The following is a 27,093-nucleotide window of genomic DNA, read 5'->3' on the forward strand; positions in this document are numbered from 1 at the left end:
ATGTTAAAAACCCTCAAAAGCTGCATCACTTTCACTCCTACTACCAACATTACTGTCACTACAACTACCATGTTACTATTACCAGTGAACAACTTCATAAAATTAATTTGCAAAGTTGATTATCAGAATTTATCACAGCCCTATGAAAAATGAAGCAGTTTTTCCATGAAATTTCTTCACTTTTGTAGTTAATGACTTTGGCAATGGTATGAATGTGACAACTTCTAGATTTCATTAATTTATTACTTTATGGTGTTGTCTATCTATTGCAGGAAGCCAAAAAATTCTGTGATACTGTTGGTTTCCCATGCCTTGTTCGTCCTTCCTATGTCCTGAGTGGTGCTGCTATGAATGTGGCCCACACTCACAAAGATTTGGAAAGTTATTTGACTCAAGCCAGTGCTGTATCCAAGGAGCATCCAGTTGTTATTTCTAAGTTTATTCTTGAAGCTAAAGTAAGTACCGCAAATTCATTTGATCTCTTTTTCCTCCTCTGTCTCTTGCTATCACTTTTACTGTCACAATTTGTAGCCCCCCCCCTCTCATTTGCTTTTCTCTTTTTTTCATTTACTTTTCCCTCTTGTTCAATCTCTCCTCAATTCTTTGTCCTAATTCTTCTTAACGTCACCTATTTTCAGTAAAACTCTTCCATTTTACTACTCCAGAATTCTTTCACTCTTCCAGATCACCTATATAGTTATTCCACACACTCTTGCCCTTCGTTATTAACTCACCCTTCCTTATAGCTCAGATCTGTACATATATGAATCTTACCAATACTTACACCAACTTTTTTGTGGGGGTTCTCTACAGGAAATTGATGTGGATGCCGTGGCATGTGATGGAGAGGTCGTCTGCATGGCTATTTCTGAACATGTTGAGAATGCTGGTGTGCACTCTGGTGATGCTACACTGATGACACCACCACAAGACATCAATGAAAAGACCCTAGCTCGTATCAAGTTGATTTGCTGCACAGTTGGCCGAGCACTTGAAGTGACAGGCCCATTTAACCTACAACTTATTGCAAAGGTTTGTTTCTTCTCTTTTTTTACAATATTTTGTGTGTGTGAGAGAGAGAGATTTCTTATGTGGTGTGTGTATTCGTTTCTTTTAGAACATGACTTATCTTTTGTATGTAGTTTCTTGTGTTATGTGGTTTTAAGTTTGATATTTGTTGTGCATTCTCAAAATTTTTAGTATTTCACTTTCTAATACAATTTTCCTTCTTTTTCAACAACTTGGTCTAGTTAATTGACATACATTATATTTTATCTTGCCCCACCATTACTAGTCTTCATTTGGATACTTTACAATCCTGATTCATATTTTTATAATAATAATAATAATAATAATAATATTCTCTTAGTTGAGTAGATTGGCAAAAATGGTAAGGAGTATCCTGTTATAGTCAGCTTTACCTTTTATCCTTCTGGAGTAAACTATCATTACTTGATTATGTTGTCCTTAACAAAAAATTGTGGCCTTGTGCCAGTGCTAAAATTTATTATTATTGAAATTTTTTAGGACAACCAGTTGAAAGTGATTGAATGCAATGTCCGTGTGTCACGGTCATTTCCATTTGTATCTAAAGCTTTGGACCATGACTTCATTGCGATGGCCACCCGAGCCATTATGGGAGAGAAACTGGAACCAGTTAATGTTCTTGCTGGTTGCCGCAAAGTGGCACTCAAGGTAAGACAGATTTTTATTTTCAAAAATTCTATTTTCTTTTTAGGTTTTTAAAAAGTTTCTAACAGTATATTGTCATTGCTTACAATTTACAGTTAATTCTCCAGTGGACACAGATGTATCCACATTGCAGATATGTATAGTGTGCTGCCATTTATATTCCTTCTTTTTCTTACAACTTCTAATTTCACTACAACTGTCCTTTTTGTCTATCGTTACAATACGTCTTTTTTAAAGATGTTACGATTATAGAAAGTGACTTGAAGATATGTTATGATAGTTACGTTTGCATCAAGTTCACTAAAGCACTTCTTTTTGCAATGAAGGTTTGCAGAAAAAAATCATAAGAGCATTTTCGGAGAACAAAAACCGTGTGTGTGTGTGTGTACAGGGTGTCCTTAAAAGCTGGATACATGGGCAAACTGTTTATTTTCAAGAAATACACACATATAATATTTTCTAGACTAAATTCAGTTTCTAACAGTCTAAACTAAAATAAACTTAATACCATCTCACTATTCCCACATACACACAATTTCTATGCTTGTACATATACATACTATTTGCTTACATGTTACAGGTGCCTGTCTTCTCCTTCTCCCGTCTTCGTGGTGCTGATGTGTTGCTAGGTGTTGAGATGGCTAGTACAGGTGAAGTCGCTGGCTTTGGTGAGGACCGTTATGAAGCTTACCTCAAGGCTCAACTCAGCTCAGGATTTAAAATTCCTCATAGAAATATTTTGATATCCATTGGTAGCTTCAAGGTAAGGATTGTCTCTTAAATGTTTGTATATGCTGGGAATGGGTTTCTTAGTGCCATTGTTAGTGTGAGTTTGTTCGCCTGTCTAGGTTTGCTTGTCTGCACACTGGGTGGTTGTCTCTGGTCATTAGTGTGTATGTATGAATGTTATGAGTGGAGTTGCATGTCTGGGTTTGTATGTCGGAGTGTTCATCTTCAGGTCAAGGTATGTTGAGTGGTGTTAGGAGTATGTGCACATCTTGGAGTAAGGTACAAGTAGGTATAAATGTTTATGCTTACATGCATAAGTGCCATTAGATGTGTAAGATATGCCTTCTAGGTTTTTTTCCTCGCTAATATAAAAACCAGTACGTTTTGGCCTTCTGTTTTCTCTCGTCTTCCTCACTGTATTTAATCTACTGTATTAATGTTCGTCCTGTTTCCACCACTCTACTTTAAGATAATGCTGCCTAATCTCTATAGTGTTCATGTTCACTTCTCATAATTTTTTAACAATTCCTTTCATTTCTCATTCTCTCTTCTCTCTCTCATTCTAAATGCTTATCATTTCAGCACAAGAATGAGCTGCTTCCTTCAGTAAAGACACTTGAAGAAATTGGCTACAATCTCTTTGCCAGTATGGGGACAGCTGACTTCTACACAGAACATGGTGTCAAGGTAAGCATCCTCTCTCTATCAAAGTTTTTTTTTTTCTTTTCCTCTATGTCTCTCTTTCATGTTCTATATATGGTATCCCCTGCATGTCATTGTATTAACTGACCCCTATTTCATTACTATTCCAGATCAAAGCCGTGGACTGGCCTTATGAAAATATCTGTGAAAATGGCAACGGCAATGGTGTAGAGCAGAGGACAATAGCAGACTACTTGGCTAAAAACATGTTTGACCTAGTCATCAATTTGCCTATGCGTAATGGTGGCACTTATAGGGCTTCATCTTTTGTCACCCAGGGCTACAAGACACGACGTATGGCCATTGATTATTCTGTACCTCTCATAACTGATGTCAAATGCACCAAACTTTTGGTTGAGGTCAGAGATTTTTTATTTTAACCTCATTATTATATTTCTAAAACCTTTCTCAAGATAACTGTGAATTTATACTTTTTTTCATAAATTTATTGATGTGATATTTGAAATGCATCTTAACAAAAGATGTATTACAACTACATTATCTTGAAACTACTTGGTTAATCACTGACATAGAAAAGTCTTTAAATTTTATTTAAATATCATATGATTTATCAGCCAATACTTAACTGAGATAAAGGATGGAATGTGGTATAGGACTTCAAAGGAGGAGTTATATGCATAATTAAAATTTTAATTGAACTTGAGTACATATAAAACAGGTACAGACATCAATAAAATAGCATGAAAATGTTTGAAGAAAATTACAAAATGAGCATAACTTCATGCTTGTTTAACAAGTAACAAATAAATTTTACAAATTAGTATTCATGTTAGAAAGCATTTTACAGATAAATTCAATAATAGCAATTTTTATAAATTGCAAATTTGGTATATTTGGAAATTTCTATACTTGGACACATACATAGTTTTGTTGTATTAAAGGTTCCTGTTTTCTGTATGAAACTAAACTGAGTTTTCTTTTATTAAAAAAAAAGAGCCCCATTATTCCTTTTTTACACCTTTATATAGCACTTCATTTCGTCTTATTGTATGGAATGGTGGAATTAAACAGAAATAGTCAATGGATTTTGAGTCAGTCAGGAGGAAGATTATAGTTGAGTTCAGATTCTTCTGATAATTTTTTTTTTTTTCTCTCTCTCATCACTTTTACTACTGCTGCTCATCATTTATACTATCAGAAATTGAAACATCTCGTTCCAAATCTACCATGTGCTATACTCCTTACATAAAAAATTCATTCAGTTCAAAGTCATTGTTTTCTAAATTAGAAACATGCTAGCATGGAAAGCGGACGCTAAACGATGATGATGATGATGATGATAAGAGAAATAAGGAAAAGCCTATGAAAATATATGGCTATAAGAATTTTGAGAACACTTTTGAGTTTGATGATTGTATTGTTTTTGGTTGGTACAATTGTCAACTTTGTGATAGTATCTCCTAACATATGTAAAACAGCTGTGTTCATTCACTGATGTAACATTAAAGATTACACATGTTCACGTTCACTTATTTACTTAAGATCTTCAGAGATGACAGAGACATAAAGTTCCAGTCTAAGCCTGGTGCTATCTAGCTTAGTACCACATTGTTCTTAAGATAGCAAAATAAGTGTCAGTCATTATATACCCCACTTCAAATTCCTCTACCCTCACTACCTTCAAAAATTCTTCACATATAAGTTTGATCTTCTGCACCACACTAAGATGTTATCTACCATAATCTTGAGTCAACCTAATCTATGTGAGTGATATTTGTTAGGAAACTGTGTGGAAGTCCGTTTGGTAGGTTGTATGTGTAATTCAAAGGTTAGCATTAAGTTGATTCTGCTTGGTGATTATTTTAAGGGTACAAGTATTTGAAAATCTGTCAAACTGTTGTAGTATTGGTTCAGCATATTTATTTCTACTTCATTTCATATTCAGTAAGCTCTTTCTTAATCAGTTGTTGTGCCCAAGGTAACACATGTAACTAACTGAAAGATATATTTAATATATTATTTCTTACAGGCACTTCGTCGGCTTAGAGATGCTCCACCTCTGAAAATACAATATGATTGTATGACTTCTCGCAGAGTTGTCCGTTTACCAGGTAATGAATCACCTTACTTTCCTCAGCAATTTCTTCATATCTCCTAGCTCACAGACTGTGTACCTTTCAACTGAATTAATTTATTATTGTTGTACATCCTTTCTAAGAACAGTTCTGGTAACAACTTAATGTTGGCTGTATATATCAAGATTAAAGTTTACAATCTTTTGGCTAATAAAGGTTTTAAGTTTGTGGCCACTGAGCCCTTTGTTGGCAGTTTACTTGTTACCCTGATAAGAACTATGATGGCTGTTAATAATTTTGGACTCTTTCTATACTTCCTAGGTCTTATTGATGTTCATGTTCATGTAAGGGAACCTGGTGCAATTCAGAAAGAAGACTGGCAGACTGCCACAAAAGCTGCACTTGCTGGAGGTATAACCATGATTCTGGCCATGCCAAATACCCAACCATCAGTTGTAGACCAAGCCTCATTTGCTCTTGTTCAGAAGGTAATCAAGATTTCTAATCTATCATCTACTTACCCAATTGTTATGTGTATAACTATAAATGTAGTTTTTCATCTACATGTCATCAGACTTTCTATCATCTACATACCACTATACTTAGTATGAAAAAGCCATATGCATTTGCTTGCAGATGCACATACACATATAGGAACTGCACATGCTTTTCCTATTTTTCTTCTAGCACCCTTCACATACAATTTGTACACCTCACAACTACCTTATACATCTAAAAACAAGGTTGTCATTACTAGAATTCCTTTGATCATAGGACTGTTTCTTCATAACTTGGTACTAAACAACCACTTAATCCTCTGTCTAGATTTCTCTTTAACTCTCATAATTTACTGTCTCATCCATCTATATTTCTTATAACTTTTGCCTCTTGTATCTTCCTCTTTGTATGCTTTTCCTCTCCTTCCTCCAAATCTCCAATTTCAATTTAATTCCACCAGACATCACAATTGAAGCTTCCATCTCTCTCTTTTCAGATCGCCAAGAATGCAGCTCACTGTGATTATGGTATCAATGTTGGTGCCAGTAAAGACAATGCACAAACTCTTGTTCAAATTGGAGCTAAGGCAGGAGCATTGAAGATGTATCTCAATGAAACTTACACTACCCTCAAACTAGATAGCATGGCAGACTGGCAGAAGGTACTCGCTCTTTCTGTATATTATCATCATCATCATCGTTTAAAGTCCATGCTAGCATGGGTTGGACGGTTCGACTGGGGTCTGGGAAGTCAGGAGGTGGCTCCAGTCTGATCTGGCAGTGTTTCTACAGCAAGATGCCCTTCCTAACGCCAACCACTGTGAGTGTAGTGGGTGCTTTTTACAGGGGCCAGAGGAGGCTGGCAACGGCCACGATCGGTTGGTGCTTTTTACGTGTCACCGGCACGGATGCCAGTCAAGGTGGCGCTGGCATCGGCCATGTTTGGATGGTGCTTTTTTGCATGCCACCAGCACGGGTATCACAACTACAATTTCCATTTGATTTTTATTTTGATGTCAGGTCACCCTAACATATATATAGTATATTCCCATAAATAATATGGTTTTTATACTTTTATTTTTCAAAATTAAGATAAAGGCGCAGGAGTGGCTGTGTGGTAAATAGCTTGCTTACCAACCACATGGTTCCGGGTTCAGTCCCACTGCGTGGCATCTTGGGCAAGTGTCTTCTACTATAGCCTTGGGCCGACCAAAGCCTTGTGAGTGGATTTGGTAGACGGAAACTGAAAGAAGCCCATTGTATATATGTGTGTGTGTGTTAGTGTATCTGTGTTTGTCCCCCCAGCATCGCTTGACAACCGATGTTGGTGTGTTTACGTCCCTGTAACTTAGTGGTTCGGCAAAAGAGACCGATAGAATAAGTGGTAGGCTTACAAAGAATAAGTCCTGGCGGTCGATTTCCTCGACTAAAGGCAATGCTCCAGCATGGTCGCTGTCAAATGACTGAAACAAGTAAAAGAGTAAAGTTCTTTTTTAATCTAAAATATACCTCCTTCATTTTCGACAATGTATCTGGTAGATTTGCAAGGACCCTTTTCCAAAATTCCCTTGTCTGTGATGAAAGATCTCCAGTATTGTTCTAACCTCTTCTACAGAATTCATGTTTTTTCTGTCCAAATGATTTTGAAGACTGCGTGATAAATGGTGCAGTGTCCAGCGAATATGGTGGGTGGGGCATCGTTTCCCATTCAAACTGTTCCAGCCTTTGGAGTGTCCTCTTTGCTGTATGTGGCTGAGCATTATCCTGATGGAAGACTACTTTTCGTCTTCAAACTAAAGATGGTTGTTTTTCTTCTAGTGCTGACTTGAATGACCATATCCAAAGTTCTCTGGTAGTTCTTCAACAGTTACGATGGGATTTTGTTCCACTAGGGTTTGCAGGAGGTCCTGATTTAGCTCTAACAGATTTTCCAGAATGAGGCTTGTCTTCTAGGCTATAGTTTCCAGCTTGGAATTCCTGGAATCACCATTGACATTGGTTTATGCTTATTGTCTGATCCCCATACACTGTATTAATATTCCTTGCATTATTGCCTTTATTGAACTCATAAAGCATAATATACCCAATATGCTCCTTTGTAGCTTCCATTATAGCTTTGAAAAAATAGCTGTTAAAATCGAACTGCACTCTTCAAAACAGGCACTAAGAATAAGGACATGGTAAAATTACTACCTGCTTCTTATATAGCAAGTTGATGCAGGCGGTTTATCCTGTCCCCCTCTGACTGTTAGTTATTGCATTTAAAAAAAAAACGTATTATTTATGGGATGACCCTATATATATATATATATATACACACACACACACACGGGAGTGGCTGTGAGGTAAGCAGCTTGCTTACTAAACACATGGTTCCAGATTCAATCCCATTGTGTGGCACCTTGGCCAAGTGTCTTCTACTATAGCCTTGGACCGATCAAAGCCTTGTGAGCAGATTTGTGGATTTGGTTGGTGGAAACTGAAGGAAGCTTTAATGTATGTATGTGTGTATATATATATATATATATATATATGTGTGTGTGTGTGTCCTTCAATCATTGTTTGACAACTGATGCTGGTGTGTTTACGTCTCTGTAACTTACCGACTTGCCAATAGAGGCTGATAGAATAAGTACTAAGCTTCCAAAGAATAAGTCCTGTGGTCTATTTGCTCGACTAAAGGTGGTGCTCCAACATGGCCACAGTCAAATGACTGAAACAAGTAAAAGAGAAATGTCTTTCACTCAATGAATGATGCAATGCTTGTAGTTATTATAGTTCTCAGCTAGATATTTCTAAGAAAAAAGTAAAATATATTAAAAGTAATTTTGAATATTTTATAGTACAGAACAGTTATGGCTGGAGTACATGTAGTCTGCTTGATCATGGCTGGCTTAGAGCTAAGTAGCCCCTACCACATGGTGTGAAATGGCAAAGCTAGAGAGATCTGTAGCACATATCTTGGTGCCAGGGATCTATTAAAAATACATATCCATAGTTCAAATAATGTTGTTTGTGGTCTAAAACTGGAACTAAGCACACTTCTTTGTGTGAAACAAAGTTGTGTTTATTTTTTGCATTTTACTAAGTGAATTTCTCTGGGTTTTACTTCAAATGTAGGTTCTTTGCATGCTGGTGGATTTACGAGAGCATTATTATTGTAATAAGAATAAATACTACTAATTTGTTATCCCTTACATTTTTTAACTGAAATGATGAAAGCATAATTTTGAATGCTTTTTTTCTAATGGGATTTGTGTGGCTTTCAAGAGAAACTAACTGGAGCACAAATTCAGTTCTGAGTTAAGAAATCAATACCCAGAAATTGATGTCTTGTAAATGTTTGTGAAAATGCCTACATGTTATCAATTTACCTATATTCAGCTGTACTGGTGAAAGTGACTTGGCAGCAGGTTAAAAGCTACATTCATAATGTACACTAAGAAATATATCAGCAAATTTCATTCAGTGATGTGATAGTTCTATTTTTATACTGAAATAACTGCAGTTCATCAAAATCTCTAGTTTCTAACAGGATTGGGAGATTTATCTGGAGAAAACATAATGAGCATTTTAGAGTTAAGATAATTCTGAGATCTACAAGTTAGGCTTCAGTTATGTAGAATTAATTTGACTTTTTGTCTGAGTTGATAAAATATGTATCCTTATAGAACTGGTAAAAATTATTGAAGAAGATAGCTTTATGAATTTTACTTTTCTTTTTACTTTATAGCATTTTGAGAACTGGCCTGCCAACTTACCTTTGTGTGTTCATGCTGAAGGGACTACAACAGCTGCTGTGATACTGCTTGCTGAACTATATCAGAGACCAGTGCATATTTGTCATGTGGCTCGTAAGGAAGAGGTAAGTGGGAAGATGCAAGTGTGCACTTCTCTCTCTTTCACTTCCTAATAAAATTCATTTCAGAAGAAGCACATGCTCACATACATAAATACACCCAAGTGCATGCATATACAAATGCTTGCCAGTGCATGCATGAACACTCCTTAACACACACTTGTATTGCAGAAGCAAAATGAAGATAAAAAGAATTCATTAAGCTGGCAGTACATCAAATAACAATTGATATTCCAATAGCAGATATCCATTGAGTCTGTAGGAAGGACTCTTTTAACTGTTCATCCTCCTTGACTTATGATATTGTCACTTGACATCAATTTTTTTTCCTCTGTGGGGAAATTGTGTAATAGAACTTAACTAAGTAGAAAAGATTCATATCTCTTCTATTGAATATCACAAATATTGAAGACACCAGTGGTATGAATCCTTTGCATGATTAACCATACTGTGATAATCCAGTAAGAGAAGTTCTACATAGTTGCTCAGTTTACTCAATCTCTAACTGGCTGAGCAACCACATCGATTTAAATTTCTCCCTCCAGATATGGTGTCTGTTCTCTCTGTCTTTTCTGCAACTACTGTTGTGGCCTTTACTCTTTGGAGTTGGTTCATTTTGTGTCATCTCCATTCAGTCATTCCCAATTTACTCGTCTATCTTGCTCTAGTCACCTATATTATTTCCACTACCCACACACTAACAACTACATTCATTCTTTCCTCTACAAGAAGACCTTTCCTGCACATGTTTTTACTACTATTCTTGATTGCAACTGTTCAAGACCAACAGTAACTGTGATGGTCTTATCAGCCTCAGAGGGTTTGTGAAAGTCATACCTCTACACCAAACCAATAAACTGGATGGTTATGACTTGTACATCATTGTAAGTCTGTTCTGTGAAAGGCTTATCTGAGACACAACACCCGTAGTCTGGAATTAAGGTATATAGGTATTTTGACTACATGGGTTAATCCTAGACAGTATTTGACTGTTTATTTGAAATGATGCATTCCTCATCACTATCCCTCTAAATATTGCTACTTCCCCAACTACTACTCCTGGTACCCTGTAAGGGAGCTGCTGTTGTTTGCTCAACCTGTTTGAAATAGCACTCTGTATTAAACTACATTGGATAATGTGGTCTAATATACAAAATACTTGACAAAAATGCAGATGGTCATTGTTAGAATACTTTTGATGATACAGATCTGCTGGTTAGGACCAACCTGGAGCTTAAGCAACAGCTCTGTATTGAGTTTACTAGTCTGCAGTTCGTTATATCTGTGCCTGTAGTTTGCTGGCAATCTTATTGTTAGCTGTCTCTATATTCTGTGTTTGCATTGACAGAACAGGGCTGACTGTATATTTTTCACTTAAACACTGGCAACATGAATATAAAACTTTGTTGTCCATAAATGTCTGATGCCTTTACTAAATTTCTAATCCTTCCTCTATTTTTAGATCATGATCATCAAAGCTGCAAAAGATATGGGTATTCCAGTGACCTGTGAAGTTGCCCCACATCATTTGTTCTTGAGCACTGATGACAATAAAGTAATTGGCGAAGGCCGTTGCCAAGTACGACCTTCACTGCAGACCGCTGAAGACCAGCAAGCTCTTTGGGATCACATGGACGTCGTGGACTGCTTTGCCACTGACCATGGTGCAAAATCTTTTTTTTTTTATATATATATATTTGTTGTTATTTAGCCAGAAGACAGTCCTGATCAAGCAGATCCTATAATCACACATTCCACCTATGACCATCTCGTTTTTTTTTTAGAGTTATGTAGGGCTCATCTTATGCCTTTCCTTAATTAAAATGGCAGGATATTATTTGAGGGATATTTGGCTGTTATTTCTAGCAGACCAACTGAAAACAGAAGTTCCCTTGATGTTGAAGTATAGTTTGATTTCTCTCTCTTTCCCTTCAGTACTTTTAAGTTAAAGTCCTATATTGCTGACCTAAATGTCATAGAACAGAAAAAAACATGTCTGTGTGTATATATATCGAGAATTATCCAGTATGTTTAACTTTTTTACATCTTGGGGAGTGTAAACAGAGCTAGAATGCTTTGGTTATGGGGGCAGCATTAGACATTCATATCAGTAGAGCATGTGTTAAAGAAAGCACCTTCTCCTGGCAATCTTGTGTTATGCAATGACAGCAGACATTACAAAATAACCAAATCTTATAAAATAAAAGAAAGCATTTGAGAATCTGAAGGGTTTTGGATTTAAAGTTTAGGTTAGGGGTTAGTGTTTAGTTGTAATTCAGTTTAAGGGTGGGGGAAAAGGTAAGAAGTCAAAAATATGTAGGTGGAGGTTATTTCTGGCATATTGAACAAACCACATCAAGGCTATGTTTGTCAGTTTAGGCATTCATGCATATGGAAATAGACAGATACTTTTGAAAATAACTGGTTGTTTGAACCAGACAGGTGTAGAGTTTTTCCAAAACTGGACAATGTTGGTGGGGATATTAAATGATCCCCCACTTCCAGAACCTTAATCTGTTTATTTTTTTGCATGGAATTCAAAAACAAATTCCTAGAAAGAAAAGTTTTGAAACAAGTTGGGTGGCAAGATTTTGAAAAGCTGTTTTGTGGGCAAAATCATAATGTCTGTTGTAAACAGGATCCAAAGAAATTTTTTTCATGGTAGTGGAGGTGGGTGTAGTCACATATTCTGTGTCTCATTACCATCTCAGCAGCTGTAATGCTATTGAAATATGTTGTTTTTCTTTGTAGCACCACATACCTTAGAAGAGAAAGACAGTGTAAAACCACCACCAGGTTTTCCAGGTCTGGAGACAATGCTTCCTTTGTTACTGACAGCTGTTAGTGATGGAAGACTCACTCTTGAGGTAAAAGATTTTTGTGTAACAAGCAACTAAAATATAGTATTCAATTGTTTCTTTCTCTTGGTTACTTGAAAGGTTAGTTGAAAAAAATTCAAATGAGGAAGTAATAACAAAGCCTTATAAACATTTTGATGAAGGGTGTTCTTGTTTTTCCCCCCTCTGCTTAGCCATTAGAAGGGAATCCTCATGATCTTGTTATTTTATGAGGGCTTCTCAGATTATGATAGAAAGTTATCCTCAAACTAGAGACATGGTCCAAATATTTGCAGCATCGTAAACTGTGCTAAAGGCACCTAATGGCAAGGTGATAGTGTTAGATCTGGCTACAAGTCTACCACCATGAACTTCGAACATAAAGAATTGTAGCAAATACTGCAAGGCATATCATACCAATCTATTACCCTAGACCAGTGTTTTTCAAACTTTTTACTGGAACGGAACCCCAAGGAAACATTCCACTGGCTCGAGGAACCCCTGTGCAATAATTTAATAGTCTTATGCACACATATCTGCACAGGAGAATTAAAAATCACTGCCGATTTTAGCAGTTTTGTAACTTCTTTCGGAACCCTGGTTGAAAACCACTGCCCTAGACTGGTACTATATTTTATTAACCACCGACAGATGAAACACAGACTTTACTTCAGTGATGCTTGAACTCCTCACAGGAAGCCAGAACAAATATCATAAGGTACTTTGTGGAATGCACTTACAACTGAATTTGCTTTGGAAGATGGTTTAAATATTGCAGTGCTATATTCTATTGTTTCATTGCCAGCTTAAGTTCAAGGGATGACTATAAATCTATAGTGGTATATTGGGTCAAATTAAAATGGTATTCTGTTTAAAAGAAGTTTATTCATTTATTTCTCTAACATTCTGGAAAATTATAAGTCATTGGTTTATATTTATATACTACTCTTACACACTTAGAAAATAGGGGCCACTTTATTGTAATATATTAATGTGATTCATTGATGCTGGTATCCCATAGTTGAGTGTTACATAACTTAAAACTGAAAGTAAATATGTTTGATTTTGTTGCATTAACTCCTCTTTTTCTATATTTTAGTTTTAAATTCTGACAAAGCATTGTTGGAATTTTGTTGTACAAAAAAATTTAGGGAAACTGTGGGATATAACTTATTTTTCCCTCATTCCTGGCTTTTCGCTTACTTTTATTATTTATTTATGAATGAGACACAGCAATCATTTGGTAATAAGCTGTGACTCTAAACACTGTTGCGTACCTCTGTCAAAAGCACATAGTTTAGTTTTTGCTAATTGACCTGATAAACAAAGCAGATTTAACTGCCACTTCAAAATAAGATTTTTTAATATTGCATTTGGTGGGCTATAAGGGTTTGCTATAAGGTATCTGCTTGGCCAGTCATTGCTATAATGCTTTTGTTACCCTATTTCTGCTGAAATACACTGTTTTTCTTAAAATTAATTTTAAAAATAATGAATATAGTAAGATAACATAGTTGATATTAAGCAGATATTTGGAAACCTGGCATTTTAATTTAGATCACTTTTGAAAAAGTAAGTTTATACCAATAGAACCAAGGGCAGTCTCGGGCAGGTTTTTATCAAAAAGGTTAATGCATTTCTGACTCTGAAATTGATGACATTGTTACTTGGTAGAGAAAATACCATGCATGATACTGCATATGTTTGTAGCTGAAAAAAATAACTAATTGTAATACAATTTTTCCATCGTAAGTAGTTCCAAACCCACTGGCCCATGAAAACAGATGTTTTTCTTAACACAATGAGAATTCAGCATACTTTTCTAATGAGGCAACAGTAATTCAAAACAATTGATGTGCTTTGTACCTTTCAGGATATTATACTACGATTGCACTCCAACCCAAAGAAAATTTTCAATTTGCCTGATCAGCTTGACACATATGTGGAGGTAGATATGGACACATTTTATACAATTCCTAAGCAACCAAAACAGAGCAAATGCAAGTGGACTCCATTTGCAGGACACAGAGTGTGTGGAGCTGTTCGTCGTGTGGTGATCAGAGGAGAAATTGCCTATATTGATGGGGAGGTGAGTATTCTTTCTCTGTATCTATCTATCTATCTATCATTCGAATGCAGATGATTGATAAAATAGGGTTCTTATCATCCATCTTAGAGATTAATAGCTGTACCGTATATTCATGGCCAAGATTGATTTTGCATTACTCAGTCCACCTAGATGTCTGTATGTACATTGTACTATCACTCAGTTAATATCTTCATTATTATATCCTGTTTTGAGCATGCAGTTGTTTTCCATACCAATTTCATATTCAAATCCTATGAAAGTTTCTGATTTTGAAAGTGTAGCTGCTAGAACAATAATAGCCTGGGCAAAGTTCAGAGAGCTCCTACCTCTGCTGGTGACAAAGGGCCTCTTGCTCAGAGTAAAAGATAGACTGTATGATGCATGTGTATGAACAGCCATGCTACATGACAGTGAAACCTGGGCCATGACTGCTGAGGACATGCATAAGCTTGCAAGGAATTAAGCCAGTGTGCTGTGCTGGATGTGTAATGTCAGTGTGCATACACCACAGAGTGTAAGTGTCCTGAGAGAAAACCTGGATTTAAGAAGCATCAGATGTGGTGTGCAAGAGAGATGTCTGCGCTGGTATGGTCATGTGTTGCGAATGAATGAAGACAGCTGTTTGAAAAAGTGTCACACCCTAGCATTTGAGGGAACCTGTGGAAGAGATAGACTCAGGAAAACCTGGGATGAGGTGGTGAAGCATGACCTTCGAACATTGGGCCTTACCGAGGCAATGACTAGTGACTGAGACCTTTGGGTATATACTGTGCTTGAGAAGATCCAACAAGCCAAGTGAGCCTATGGCCTATGCCAGTGGGTGTAACAAGCCTACTTATGGATACCCTTCATTCATTGGACAATAAACTTTGCTTGTGAAGACCTATTGAGGCAAGCGAAATGAAAATCAAAATCGCTGACGTGGCCGATGACAGTACTGCCTGATTGGCACTCGTGCCAGTGGAATGTTAAAAGCACATTCGAACGTGGGGTGTAACCAGCCCACTTATGAATACCCCTCATTCATTGGACAATGAACTTTGCTTGCAAAGACCTATTAAGGCAAGTGTAAACAAATCAATATCGCTGATGTGGCTGATAACAGTACCACCTGATTGGCACTCATGCCTGTGAAATGTTATAAGCACATCCGAGCGTGATCGTTGCCAGGGCCTCGGATTGGCTCCTGTTCTGGTGACATATGAAAAGCACCATTCGAGCATGATCGTTGCCAGTGCCGCTGAACTGGCTCCTGTGTAGGTAGCACATAAAAACACCTTTTGAGCGTGGTTGTTGCCAGAACTGCCTGACTGGCCCTCATGCCGGTGGCACGTAAAAGTACCCTGTACGCTCTCAGAGTGGTTGGGATTAGGAAAGGCATCCAGCTGTAGAAACTTTGCCGGATCAGATTGAGCTTGGTGCAGCCTCTGGTTCACCAGTGCTCAGTCAAACCGTCCAACCCATGGAAAGTGGACGTTAAATGATGATGATTATGCTTCAGCATCACTGCAGATTTTTTCTGTCATCAAACAGAAAGAACGGTTGATAAACACTGTGATGTTTCCTTCATGGCTCAGTTTTCAATGTTAATTGAGTTCATTTATTGGTAATATCCTTGGACAAAACATAAATGCCAGCACATCCATTTATGCTCCCTTTAGTAACCAGAATGTGTTTAAGAATTTTTTTTTTCTACCAAATTTGAACTCAGGTTCTGGTTCAACCAGGATTCGGTGTAGATGTTCGCTCATTACCACAACCGACATCAAATCATCAACTACCAATCAATGAGCAGTTGACTGTTCAGATTCCGACAATGGCATCATTGTCACAGCCGCCATCTGAACCAACAAGCCCCCGTAAAATGATTCCATCAACGACACTAACTGCTGCCAGCAACCAGCCTGGCCCATTTGCCTTCCCTGGTCGTGGCCTTCCAAAGATGTCACAACCAACACATGAATCTCACCAGACTGTTTATCATCACGGTAAGTTAAAACAGCAAATGTTTTCTGGATGTCCTTTCTCTCCCCGCCCTTTTTTTTTTCTCTCTCTCTCTCTCTACCAGTTTTCCTCTTTCTCACATTCATAATAATAACATGAATTGCTGAATTAAGTAGTGTTTTAATCCCAGCAGTCACTGAAGCAGGATGGTTTCTTATTTTCAACTTTTTGTTTATGTCAGCATGGGTTGTGCAAATTTAAATACTATATATTGTTATTAAACAAGTTGCTTTATTATAGCTGGATGCTCTTCCTGCTAATCACTCACTCATCTGTAAAACAAGAGTGTAGAGCATGTTACCTGGACAAAGATCAATAGATGTTATGTACCTTACACAGGAACACTTGGTGGCTGTTCCTCAGGATCTTAACTTCCAAGATATATCTGTTGATCATCCAAATTTGTATGGTTCCCTCAACCATCTTCACAGACTGGTTGCATATGAAAATATCCCCATGACACTTGTAGAGATTGGGTTTACTGATTGACCTTTTACAGGTTGGCTGTTTGTGAAAAGAGTTCAGCATGTAACCTGCTTTTAATGTCTAGTCAATAAACTACTGTCAAAACTAAACTAAGTGTTTCCTATGGTAATGTGTAAACAGTTAGTACCAGGTAAGTTGTAAATATGTTTAATATCTCATCTAGAGCAGTGCTCCGCAACCAGTGTACCACAGGATGATGCTAGGTGTGCTGCAGTGTAACCTGAATATAATTTTTTCCTCTATACTTTTAGTTATATATTCTTTAGTTCAGGTGGGCCACCGAATTTTGAAAAGAATGTGTACCGCAAGTGAAAAAAAGGTTGCGGAGCACTGGTCTAGAGCATGCATTAACATGACTCTGATAATATCACTTACTCAGTACTAATATCACTCTACAAGTTATATATGATACTATTCTATGCATTTGTATCATCATCTCTATCATTAACCTTGATTGGCCATTGGATTATCCCTGATAACTACCAGACCAATATTTATTTTTTAAACAAATTGGAAAGTTGTGTATTGACATGCATGTATATATGAGCAGTAAGAATTTGTGTTAGTTTACTGCAAGGAACCAATTCCTTTCTTGAGACTATGTTGACAGATTGAGATGAAAAATTTGGGGGTATAATGATTGTATCTTGAGGTTTTCTTCTCAGATTAGCTAGGGGAGAAGCGAGTTGGTGTCGGCTTATCTTCTGAGAATTTATCTGGTTTACTGCTACGTAGTATTTAATTTTATTTATGTCTGTCATGCTTGGTGTGTAAAAGTTTGTGCATTGTATTAACTGATACTATCAAAGTGAGGTCACTAAACTGAGAGCAGTTTTCTTTCTATTGAATCTCCATTAATATCGTTATGGAGAATTTTGTTTTCATTAATAAGTTGGTATACACACACACACACACACATATTAAAATATTTAGTAGTGTATCTTCATTTCTGTTCCTCTAACTAGATCATCAAAGGCAGTTAGCTACGATGGTACTTCCACTGCATTTGAATTTTGTGGAGACACTGGCAGATCATACAGATAATTGTTTGTGATACTTTCATTATGTCTGATCACCTTCCAACTGCTACAAAAACAAACAAAAAAAAGCCTTATTAACATGTGGGGATCTAGATAGCACAACTATGTCCCACCATCTTACCCATTCCATTCCATTCACCTCATCAGAAAATTGTCCCTTTAAATGCTTTTTTATTTATTTTCAAGCTTTATTTTTATTTTGTTTATAATTTTAAAATGTTTCTCTTGCTTTGTTCTTTTTCTTTGTTTCTTTCTCCATCCCTTTTCCTGTATTTCTCCCTCCCATTTTTGTTTTTCACCCTTTCCTTTTTACCCTATTTCCTTGTCTCTATTCTTATCTGTAAAATAATGATGACCTTTGACATTTACCCATTCCAGGGAAACCAGACAGAAAAATACAACAGTTGGCAGGTACCACTGGTTTGCCTGTGTCTTTTACTTTTATTTAAAAAAAAAATACTTTCAATTTCTGCTTTTCTTTCTTTATCTTCCCCTCCCTACCCATGTATAACCCTAGTTCCTCTGGTTCAAGTGATCATTACACCAATATCAACTTTTACACCTAAGGCCTACCAATTAGACCCCTTTTGTTTGTGCTTTTCTTTTGTTACTCACTTTTCTTTCTTACCTAATAATTCAATTTATCTTCTTCCATTGATTTTGTTTATGTTGTGGCTTTCCTTTGTTCTCTTCTCTCCTCACCCTTATTTCTCTTAACACTCCACTGCCTTGCAAATCTATAAGTAGCTCTCTCTCACTTTATATATATATATATGTATGTGTGTATATATATATATATATATATATATATATATATATATATATATAATAATGTGTGTGGTTCTTACTTTGACAAGTGTGAATATAATTTTATCTCTGGGCTTTTAGGGGATAAAATTAGTTTAGTTCTTTTTGTTTTGCAGTGTTTAGTCTTTTCTTAATTCTTTTTTTAGCTATTTGAACTAATTTATGTTCATTTTTTTTCTTTTTTACAAATAGATTAAAACACGTGTGTGTGTGTTGTGTATATGTCGTTTTGGTTTTGGTAATTAGGATGTGGGCATATCTTCAAGAGTTTTTAGTCAATTGTCATATGAATGTCAGTACTTATAATACTTTTAAGTTCATAAAAGTTGACCTTAGTTTAATGAGAGATAACTCAGTCGGCCATATAAATGACAAGCTTCTGCACAAGTTTATATTTCCCAAATTTCATTCAGAGTATTGGTCAACCCAAGTCTAATAGAAGATATGTGTTCAAGGTGTCAAACAATGGGATCAAACCTGAACTGCAGTTGTTAAGAAATGACTTTGGAATCCCCTGCAACTCTTCTGGGCTGTTTCCTTGTTTAAGTTGGTGTGTGTGCTACCATAATCCTTGCCTTTAGTTCATCTCGAGTGTTACAAGGAGTTTTGTTGTTCTCTTGCTCAAATGCGCCCTACATAAATAATCAAGAGGGTTGCAGTGTGGGGAGTTAAGTGGTCAGATGTTAGGGGTGATGTGGTCGCAGAAATTGTCTGACAGCCATGACTAAGTTCTACTGCTTGTCTGGCATGGTGCAGAGTCCTGTTGCAAAACAAAGGGTCTTCCAGCAGCAGCACTACCTCCTCCAGGCATTTGGTGTAGGCCCCTGTGTTGAGTCTGAGGCTGTGTGGGAAGGTCAATAGAGGCATAACATTGCCATCACTAGTGACCACTCCAAACACCATGATGTTAATTGGATGTTTGATTTTTATCACTCTCGGTACATGTTTTGGGGACACAGCGAACCAACAGCTGTTGTCTTCACCATCTGATCATGGCTGAAATTTTTCTCATCTGAGAAACACCAAAGCATGTTTGGTTGGAGAGGATGCTTGAGTTTGTTCAAAAGCTTTGTAGCATGGTCTTTCATCTTGTATTAGGAATACCGAATGTCTTCATGCACTACCTGCCTGATAAGAAACTCAGGCACTCCCATGTCCCTGGCAATGGACCTGATTGACTTGGAGGGATCATTGTCAATCATGGCCTGGATCTCACCAACAAATTCAGGAGTTCTTTTCTTATAAGAACAATCAGTGAGTTTTCTGAGCTGCCGTAATTTTGTGATCAGCATTAGACTCATTCAACTCTTTCCGAATCTTCTGCACTTATCTCAAATTGACACCCAGACACTCTGAAATGTTCGTATTGGAGCTTCTGGTGCAGATGCCAAGCAGTACAGCATATTGTTTCCAAATTTGTGGCAGAGTGATTTGCATCATGGTGCTGTTTTTCTCACAGATGGTGCCCAACTGACCCTACTATACTGTGTAGTTGACAAAATCAAAAACAAACAATGCGCATGCATGAAATTAAAAATATAAAATGGTGACAATTCACCAATCTCACCATATATATATATAAAAGTTGAAAACAAAGTTCTCACACAACTTTTATTAACAATGATATACGATGAGGCAATGCAATGAAAAGCACATATCAAACATTAATATAATAATTGTTATTTTCAGTCACTTGCTTCCAGTGATGGGGTAGATCATGGATGCCTTTGTTGTAAAATTCAACTGGTTTGCTTTCGAAGTCTCCAAATGCTGTTATCAGTTCATCATCAGTTGTGAATGCTTTGGCATTCAAGAAGGTCTACACTGCCTGGAATAGGTGGTATTCTGTTGGTGCCAGGTTGGATGAGGGAGAACTTCTCACTCCAGCTCAAGTTTTTCACGAGTGAAATTTCCATGTGGTCAGTTGTTATCATGAAGAAACATGATAATTAGTCAATTCCAGGCGTTTTTGTGCAATTGTGTCTGCCACCCATTGCAATTGTTGACGGTACAATTGAGCATTGATGGTCTGATTGCATTCCAACATTTCCCCCTAAATCACGCTCTTCATATCCCATACAGGTCAGCTTGGGGTTGTGCAGTTGTACCCTTGTCTGTCCAGCTTCTTTTGCATCATGTTCGAGTACAGACACCATTTCTCATCTTCTGTAACCACTTTGTTCAGCCAATCAAAACAATGCTTCTTGGACAGTAGTGTCCTGCAGGTATCTATGTGGCATTGACAAAGTTTGTCAATTTACATGGGGCCCATACGTTCAGTTTGCTGACTTTGCCCATTACCTCTAAATAATGCAAACTGGCTGAAGCCAAACTTATCAGCCTGCTTACATGATGTCTGGTGTGGATCAGCTTTGATACAGACACACAAACAATCATTGTCATTAAGTGAGGGTTGACCACTTCTTAGCTGGTCTTGGATATTGATTGAGTTGGCCACACTGAAACTTCTTAAACCCATTGTGGACTGTTTGACAACAGTGTGTCTTCTCCAAATGCTTGGTTGTGATTTAGGCTGGACTTGTAATCATACACTGATAAAGTACATAGCTGTTTGTGAGTCATTTCCTGGACCATTTTTGGAACTTAGCTCTGAAATGATGAAAATGTTCATACTTATATGTATGTAAATCAGTAAATAGATAAGCATATATAAAGTTGTGCAGGAACTTTGTTTCCACCCTAATGTGTGTGTGTGTGTGTATATATATATATATATACACACACACATACACTCGGTACAAACCTTCAAATCCTTGCAGCTTTACTGTCTAAAATGATGATGTCTTACATTGGCTGAAAAGTATGTAAAAGGGTGTAATGAAATAATACTGGCAGCAGTATATAACTGTTTGTTAATTATAACTAATACAATATTGTATTAATATAATATGCTGTGGTTATTACTACTTCATTATGTCTTTACATTTTGAGTTCAAATTCTGCCGAGGTCAACTTTGCCTTTCATCTGTTCAGGTTCAATAAATTAAATACCAGTTGCCAACTGGAATCGATCTAATTGACTGGCCCCCTCCCTAAAATTTTGGGCCTTGTGCCTAGAGTAGAAAAGATTGTGTCCTTTTACCTACTTCTCAGCCAGTTTAAAACCTCATCATCATCGTTATTTTAGACAGTAAAACTGCAATGCTTTGGAGATTTATTCTGTTAAATAGATGTTGCCTTCAGTCCTTTCAGCAAGTTACTTATTCAAATTACTGTTAATAATTTTTTTGTCTTCATTCATAAATCGTTTTTACAAATGAAATCGGTCTCATCTTGATTCTCAGTTGGATTGGTTTTATTGTGCTGAATGTTTTTGAGAAAGAAGACATGACTGCCATATGGCCCTACAATTTCTAGAGCTTTGTATCTAAATTGGTAGTTTCACTTACGTTTTTATTTTACTTTCATCTTTGCATTGCTTAAGAGTATCGTACTGCAAAATCTGCAGCTCAGAAGTTCAGTTTCTCCTCCTGGTAATAGCTGGCTCACTTCACTCGTGTTAAGGCATGAACATTAAAGAATTTCATTTTCCTTTTACAAGTTATGCCTATATACATTTACTGCATGGCTATATGTGTAGAATGTGAATTGATAAGACTATAATAATCATCCTTTCTACTCTAAGCACAAGGCCTGGAATTTTGGGAGAGAGTTCTAGTTGATTACACTGACTGGTATTTATTTCAACGACCTTGAGGCAAAGTCAGACTCTGGAATTTGAAATAATGGAAGTAATCCTTTCTACTAATATCTGAAAGGATGAAAGGCAAGCTAATAATACTGTCAATTTTAGAGTGTTTATATTGCCATTTTGTAGCTCATGGCATGCTTGAGAATATTCCTCCTGAAATAAAAAGATAACAGTAGAATTCCTTGCTGCAGCTAAAAGGGTTGCTTGTGCAATTTATTGTAAAACTAAAGGATAACTGCTGTGATTTCTAGTGAAATTAAAGTGCAAAATGTAGAAAAGGAAAAAGTCTATTCATATAAATGTAATAATTTCTCACTCTCTCTCTCTCTCTCTAACTGTCTCTTCAACTCACTCTCTCTGATTTATATTTATAATATTTCAAACAGTTATCATTTACTTTCCATATCCGTCTATCTAACTTACTTAATTTGTAATATATTTCAGATGTATTTATAATAACATAAATGTTTCAAACTGTCAGTTACCTTCTTTCTTATTTGTGGCCTGAAGCAATTCTTTTTAAAGCTTTAAGGCCCTGGTCTCTTTATTGTGAGCTAAGCAGGCTTGAGCTATTGATGTAACCCTTGTAATACTTCTATTTCAGCAATTTTTCAATGTATTTCATTTTGCACTGTAAATTTCAGAGATTGATGGGCAGTCAGTTACTGAAGTAACATTTACTTCAGTGCTCGTCATACCTTAAATTCAAGATGTTCTTTTATAAACACAGGTAGCTACTGTGATGTAGCAAGTGGTACAGGTAGCTACTGTGATGTAGCAAATGGTATTTAATATTAGTGTGTGCTTATATGTTATTTGATTGCATTAATGTTTACTGATGCTTTCCTTGTATCTTATATATGTTTGTGAATATATATATATGTGTATTATATAATATCGTTTTCATTAAACGTCCATGTTCCATGCTGGCATGTACGTATATAATATATATATATATATATATATAATCAACTCTAAACTACAATGATGAAACCAAAGCTGTTGCTTTTTAGCAAACTCAACAAAGTAGGATTCAAAATCCCTTGGCTACAAAGTCCCATCTTATGGGTATACTAGGACTTGCAACTTATTTATACATACTATGTTAACTGTTTTCTCTCAAACACCTAACCCATAAACTGCAGCAAACTTCTTGAAATCTTTTGGATGATCTACCTGAATCTTTTTGTCTTTGACTTTTCTCTCACTACTAACCATGTTGATGCAGCACTCTTCTTTATAGTTCTAACCTCATTATCTATCTATTTGCTCCTAATATCAACAATCCCTCTACAGTCTTCTACATCTATTTAATGGAATCTGTGTTTAACAATATCAAAATGCAATGATGATATCAAACCAGAAGAAATATATTTCTGTAACCTCTTCTGAAACGTTTGCATACCTAAAACTTTGCCATCCAAAATACTTTTCTGTCTTTGAGATTAAGAACTTTAACACTGACTAGTTACTGATGCCCTTAATACAATTGCTAATAAAGTATTGTTCTTATAATCCATGACTGTATTCAAAGAGCTATTCATTTACTTCCCAAACCTTTCCACTTTAAAACCTGTGCTGTACTTTCATTCTACTGTTTTTGCTATTGCAATAATGTACATGGTCTTTTCAAACTTGCCACATCTGTTTTCTTTCCACTTTAAATTACTTAAGATACGTTTTGAAGGAAACATTTAAGTCCAAGAGTTCTAGTACCTGACTTCCTACATTTCATCACTTTTTCACATATGCTCACTCACAATCAGTTGTGGAACTTCATTTCCTTCTGTTTATTCTCACTAAACATTATAAAAACACTAGCAATTACTCAGTTGCCATCACCTTTCATGGGCTTTTGAGTGCTTCCCTCCATTCTTTAAAATTGTTCTATAACTTCTATACTCATTCTCATTCTACTGCTAAACACTTTCATACACTTTGATACACTCTTTACTATTTCTAAATCTTACGTAAACTGTTCACAGTGTGTGTTTTATTTTCATTTATTTTATGCTTGTTTAATCCATAGAGTATTAATTCAGTTTGTAACTATGAATTATGAATCTTTCAAAGAGATAAAAAAATAAACCATTTATTTTAAACTTATTTTTTGCTAGTTGCTTTATAAGTTATAAAATTCCTTATTAAAAGTTTAAGGTATTTTTAAATACCACCACAAAAGTGCTCTGCCTTTTAAATTTGATTGAACCAATATAACTATTCCCTTGCTTAATGAATCGGCACTAAATAATTAAGATTTGTGGAGCTGGGGTAAATGAAACCTTGTTATTACAATTGTTTCTCTACTCACTACACACAATAATGAATATATGGAATGTTAACAAGTTATTTGTTTTACAATTATGTGGATCTAGGTTCAGTCTCACTGCAAAAGACTTTGAGCTTGTGTCTTCAAGCCATTAACTGCTGATAACTTGGAAATTCCATCCTACATAGAATTGGAAGGTCTATGTTCCCTGCCACCTCTAGGGAAGTTATTGCCTATTTAGTGTATCATAATTGTGGGTTGTCACCTAGTTTGTCATGCATTTTGACAACACCTAACTAGTTATTTCCTCATGCATCATATATTGTTGTCCCCGAAATATCACACCCTAGAGAACGCCAACTGATTGGCCTTTTGGAGCATGTAATAAAACTGTTGTCACTAGCTAGCTAAAGAACCCATCTATCCTAAACTAACTAATGTAGATCTATATGTCCCTATTTGATACCTATTTTTAAATTTCTTTAAATTTTCTCATTCTATGTATTTGATGGTGTGGTAATGTCTTTCACCCACAAAACTTTTATGTGGAACTGAGTCAGCCACTGTGTGTGTGTTTTTACATGACTTAATCAAAGAAAGTACACATGACGTTTTATGAGACTTTAAACATTGCAGTGTAAGAATAAAGCAGCTTATCAGATGGAGCTATCCTCACACAGCATGTTTTGTCAATAAAAATGATTCCTAGGGCTCAGTTGAAAGTAATTTAAACAGTGTTTTTATGTGCATGTGCACTAGAGGTTTCATTAATCTCTTTGAATGGTTGGTATTCTTGTTGATGTTTTTGTTTCTTTTCTTTTTTAATCCCTTTCAATTTCTGTTTTGTGTGAGTGTGTGTGCATGTAAATATACATACAGATTATGTCTACATATGTATTCATAATACACACATTCATATTAGGTTCTTTTAAATAATATATATATATATCACTATTATTAAGTGCATTAAATTGGAAAATTATTACAGCATCTAACACAATGCCTTATATTTAATTATTACTTTTTATGTTCAAATTCGACTGGGGTCAACTTTGCTATTTTTCTTTCCAGGGTTGATAAAATAAACTCTGATTACTAGCTTCAGTATAGTTAATTGTTCTTTCTTCTCTCCAAATTCCTGACCTTGTGTCTGTGTTAGAAATTATTATTTAAATACACTCAGTAAATAAAATATTTACTCTGCTAGTGTGATGCAGCTTGAAGTGGGTGGTTGAAAGCAGGTTAAAAGACTACTTTAAAAAAATTTATTTGCATAACTAGTTTCAAAAATTTATTGTCCATTATTATTAGTATATTATAAATATTGTTCGTTATTATTAGTATATTATCAATTCTAGTTAGTTATTTTTTAGATAGGTGGGCAAAGTGAGACTGTTCTGATTTCTCCCATCATGCTGTAGAAGAGGCAGGGCATCTGTTTTTAGTATAACGAGATCTAACAACCACCGAAGGGAAATAATGTGAATCCAAAGACAGTTTTCAATGACACTTTTAAAGCTATTAATCAGTTGAGCTGAGTGTTATTTACTCCTGCCACTTACTGACCTCCAACACAAGTCTACATTTGGGTTAAGGAAAATAAAGTTGTACTTAATGAAATTTGGAAACAGGGAAGTGAGTAAGGAGTCAGACTAAAACAGCTACAGTTAAATTCAAAGAACTAGTTTTTGATGAGGATGATTTCTAAATTTAACTCAAGGTTATGAATTCTGGAAAAAGATGTAATTAAGCTTATCAGCTCCCGTACATGTTCAGTATTTTGTCGATGGTCAACTCCAATACTCTTTGAACTCTGAATGTAGATACCTGTAATTGATACCAGTAATTGATTTATCCGCTGTATTCTAATTTGGACTGAATTGATGTTGATAGTATTGTTTTTAACATATGCACCAGGCCCCAAATGTTTGATGGAGAATGGGATGTGGATATGATAGATTGATCTTAATGTTTGATGGGTACCTTTTTTTTTATTAACCCTTGGATAAGCTGAAAAGTAAAGTCGGTAGTAACCTCAGGATTTAAACTAAGAATGTATGGGATATAACTAAATATCAGAAAGCATTTTGTCTGAAGCTCTAAATATTTAATCCTGCCAATCTTGCCATTGGCTGCATTGATAATTAGATTGCTTAAAACCAGTTTATATAGTCATACACCTACCCTTTGCTGGGTAGGGGTGTCTTTCATGATTTGTTACACTTAGATACTCTCTACTACATGCACAGATATGTATATGCACTCATATTCATTATACACACACTCATACATGGTGTTGGAATTGCTTGAGATTTTCTGTTCCCCAACTTTATT

The 27,093-nt window shown here is 36.0% G+C and overlaps 1 protein-coding gene across 4 annotated transcripts in view; it reads left to right on the top strand.

The window, feature by feature from the left end:
* Window positions 1–27,093, top strand: part of LOC115211025 (CAD protein) — a 103,133-nt gene that overhangs the window by 60,711 nt on the left and 15,329 nt on the right. For 2 of the 4 annotated variants that reach the window (XM_029779873.2, XM_029779875.2), the window contains exons 22-36: window positions 273–455; window positions 814–1,032; window positions 1,528–1,695; window positions 2,273–2,455; window positions 3,004–3,108; window positions 3,234–3,482; window positions 5,114–5,195; window positions 5,481–5,647; window positions 6,154–6,318; window positions 9,390–9,521; window positions 10,978–11,179; window positions 12,267–12,382; window positions 14,226–14,441; window positions 16,153–16,429; window positions 18,350–18,382. In XM_029779873.2, the coding sequence (XP_029635733.1) occupies window positions 273–455; window positions 814–1,032; window positions 1,528–1,695; window positions 2,273–2,455; window positions 3,004–3,108; window positions 3,234–3,482; window positions 5,114–5,195; window positions 5,481–5,647; window positions 6,154–6,318; window positions 9,390–9,521; window positions 10,978–11,179; window positions 12,267–12,382; window positions 14,226–14,441; window positions 16,153–16,429; window positions 18,350–18,382 (2,497 nt within the window). The remainder of the gene's footprint in view (window positions 1–272; window positions 456–813; window positions 1,033–1,527; window positions 1,696–2,272; window positions 2,456–3,003; window positions 3,109–3,233; window positions 3,483–5,113; window positions 5,196–5,480; window positions 5,648–6,153; window positions 6,319–9,389; window positions 9,522–10,977; window positions 11,180–12,266; window positions 12,383–14,225; window positions 14,442–16,152; window positions 16,430–18,349; window positions 18,383–27,093) is intronic. The other 2 variants (XM_029779874.2, XM_029779876.2) reach the window with 1 other exon arrangement.

The sequence above is a fragment of the Octopus sinensis genome, linkage group LG4 (genome assembly GCF_006345805.1).
Source record: "Octopus sinensis linkage group LG4, ASM634580v1, whole genome shotgun sequence".
Lineage (NCBI taxonomy): Eukaryota > Metazoa > Mollusca > Cephalopoda > Octopoda > Octopodidae > Octopus > Octopus sinensis.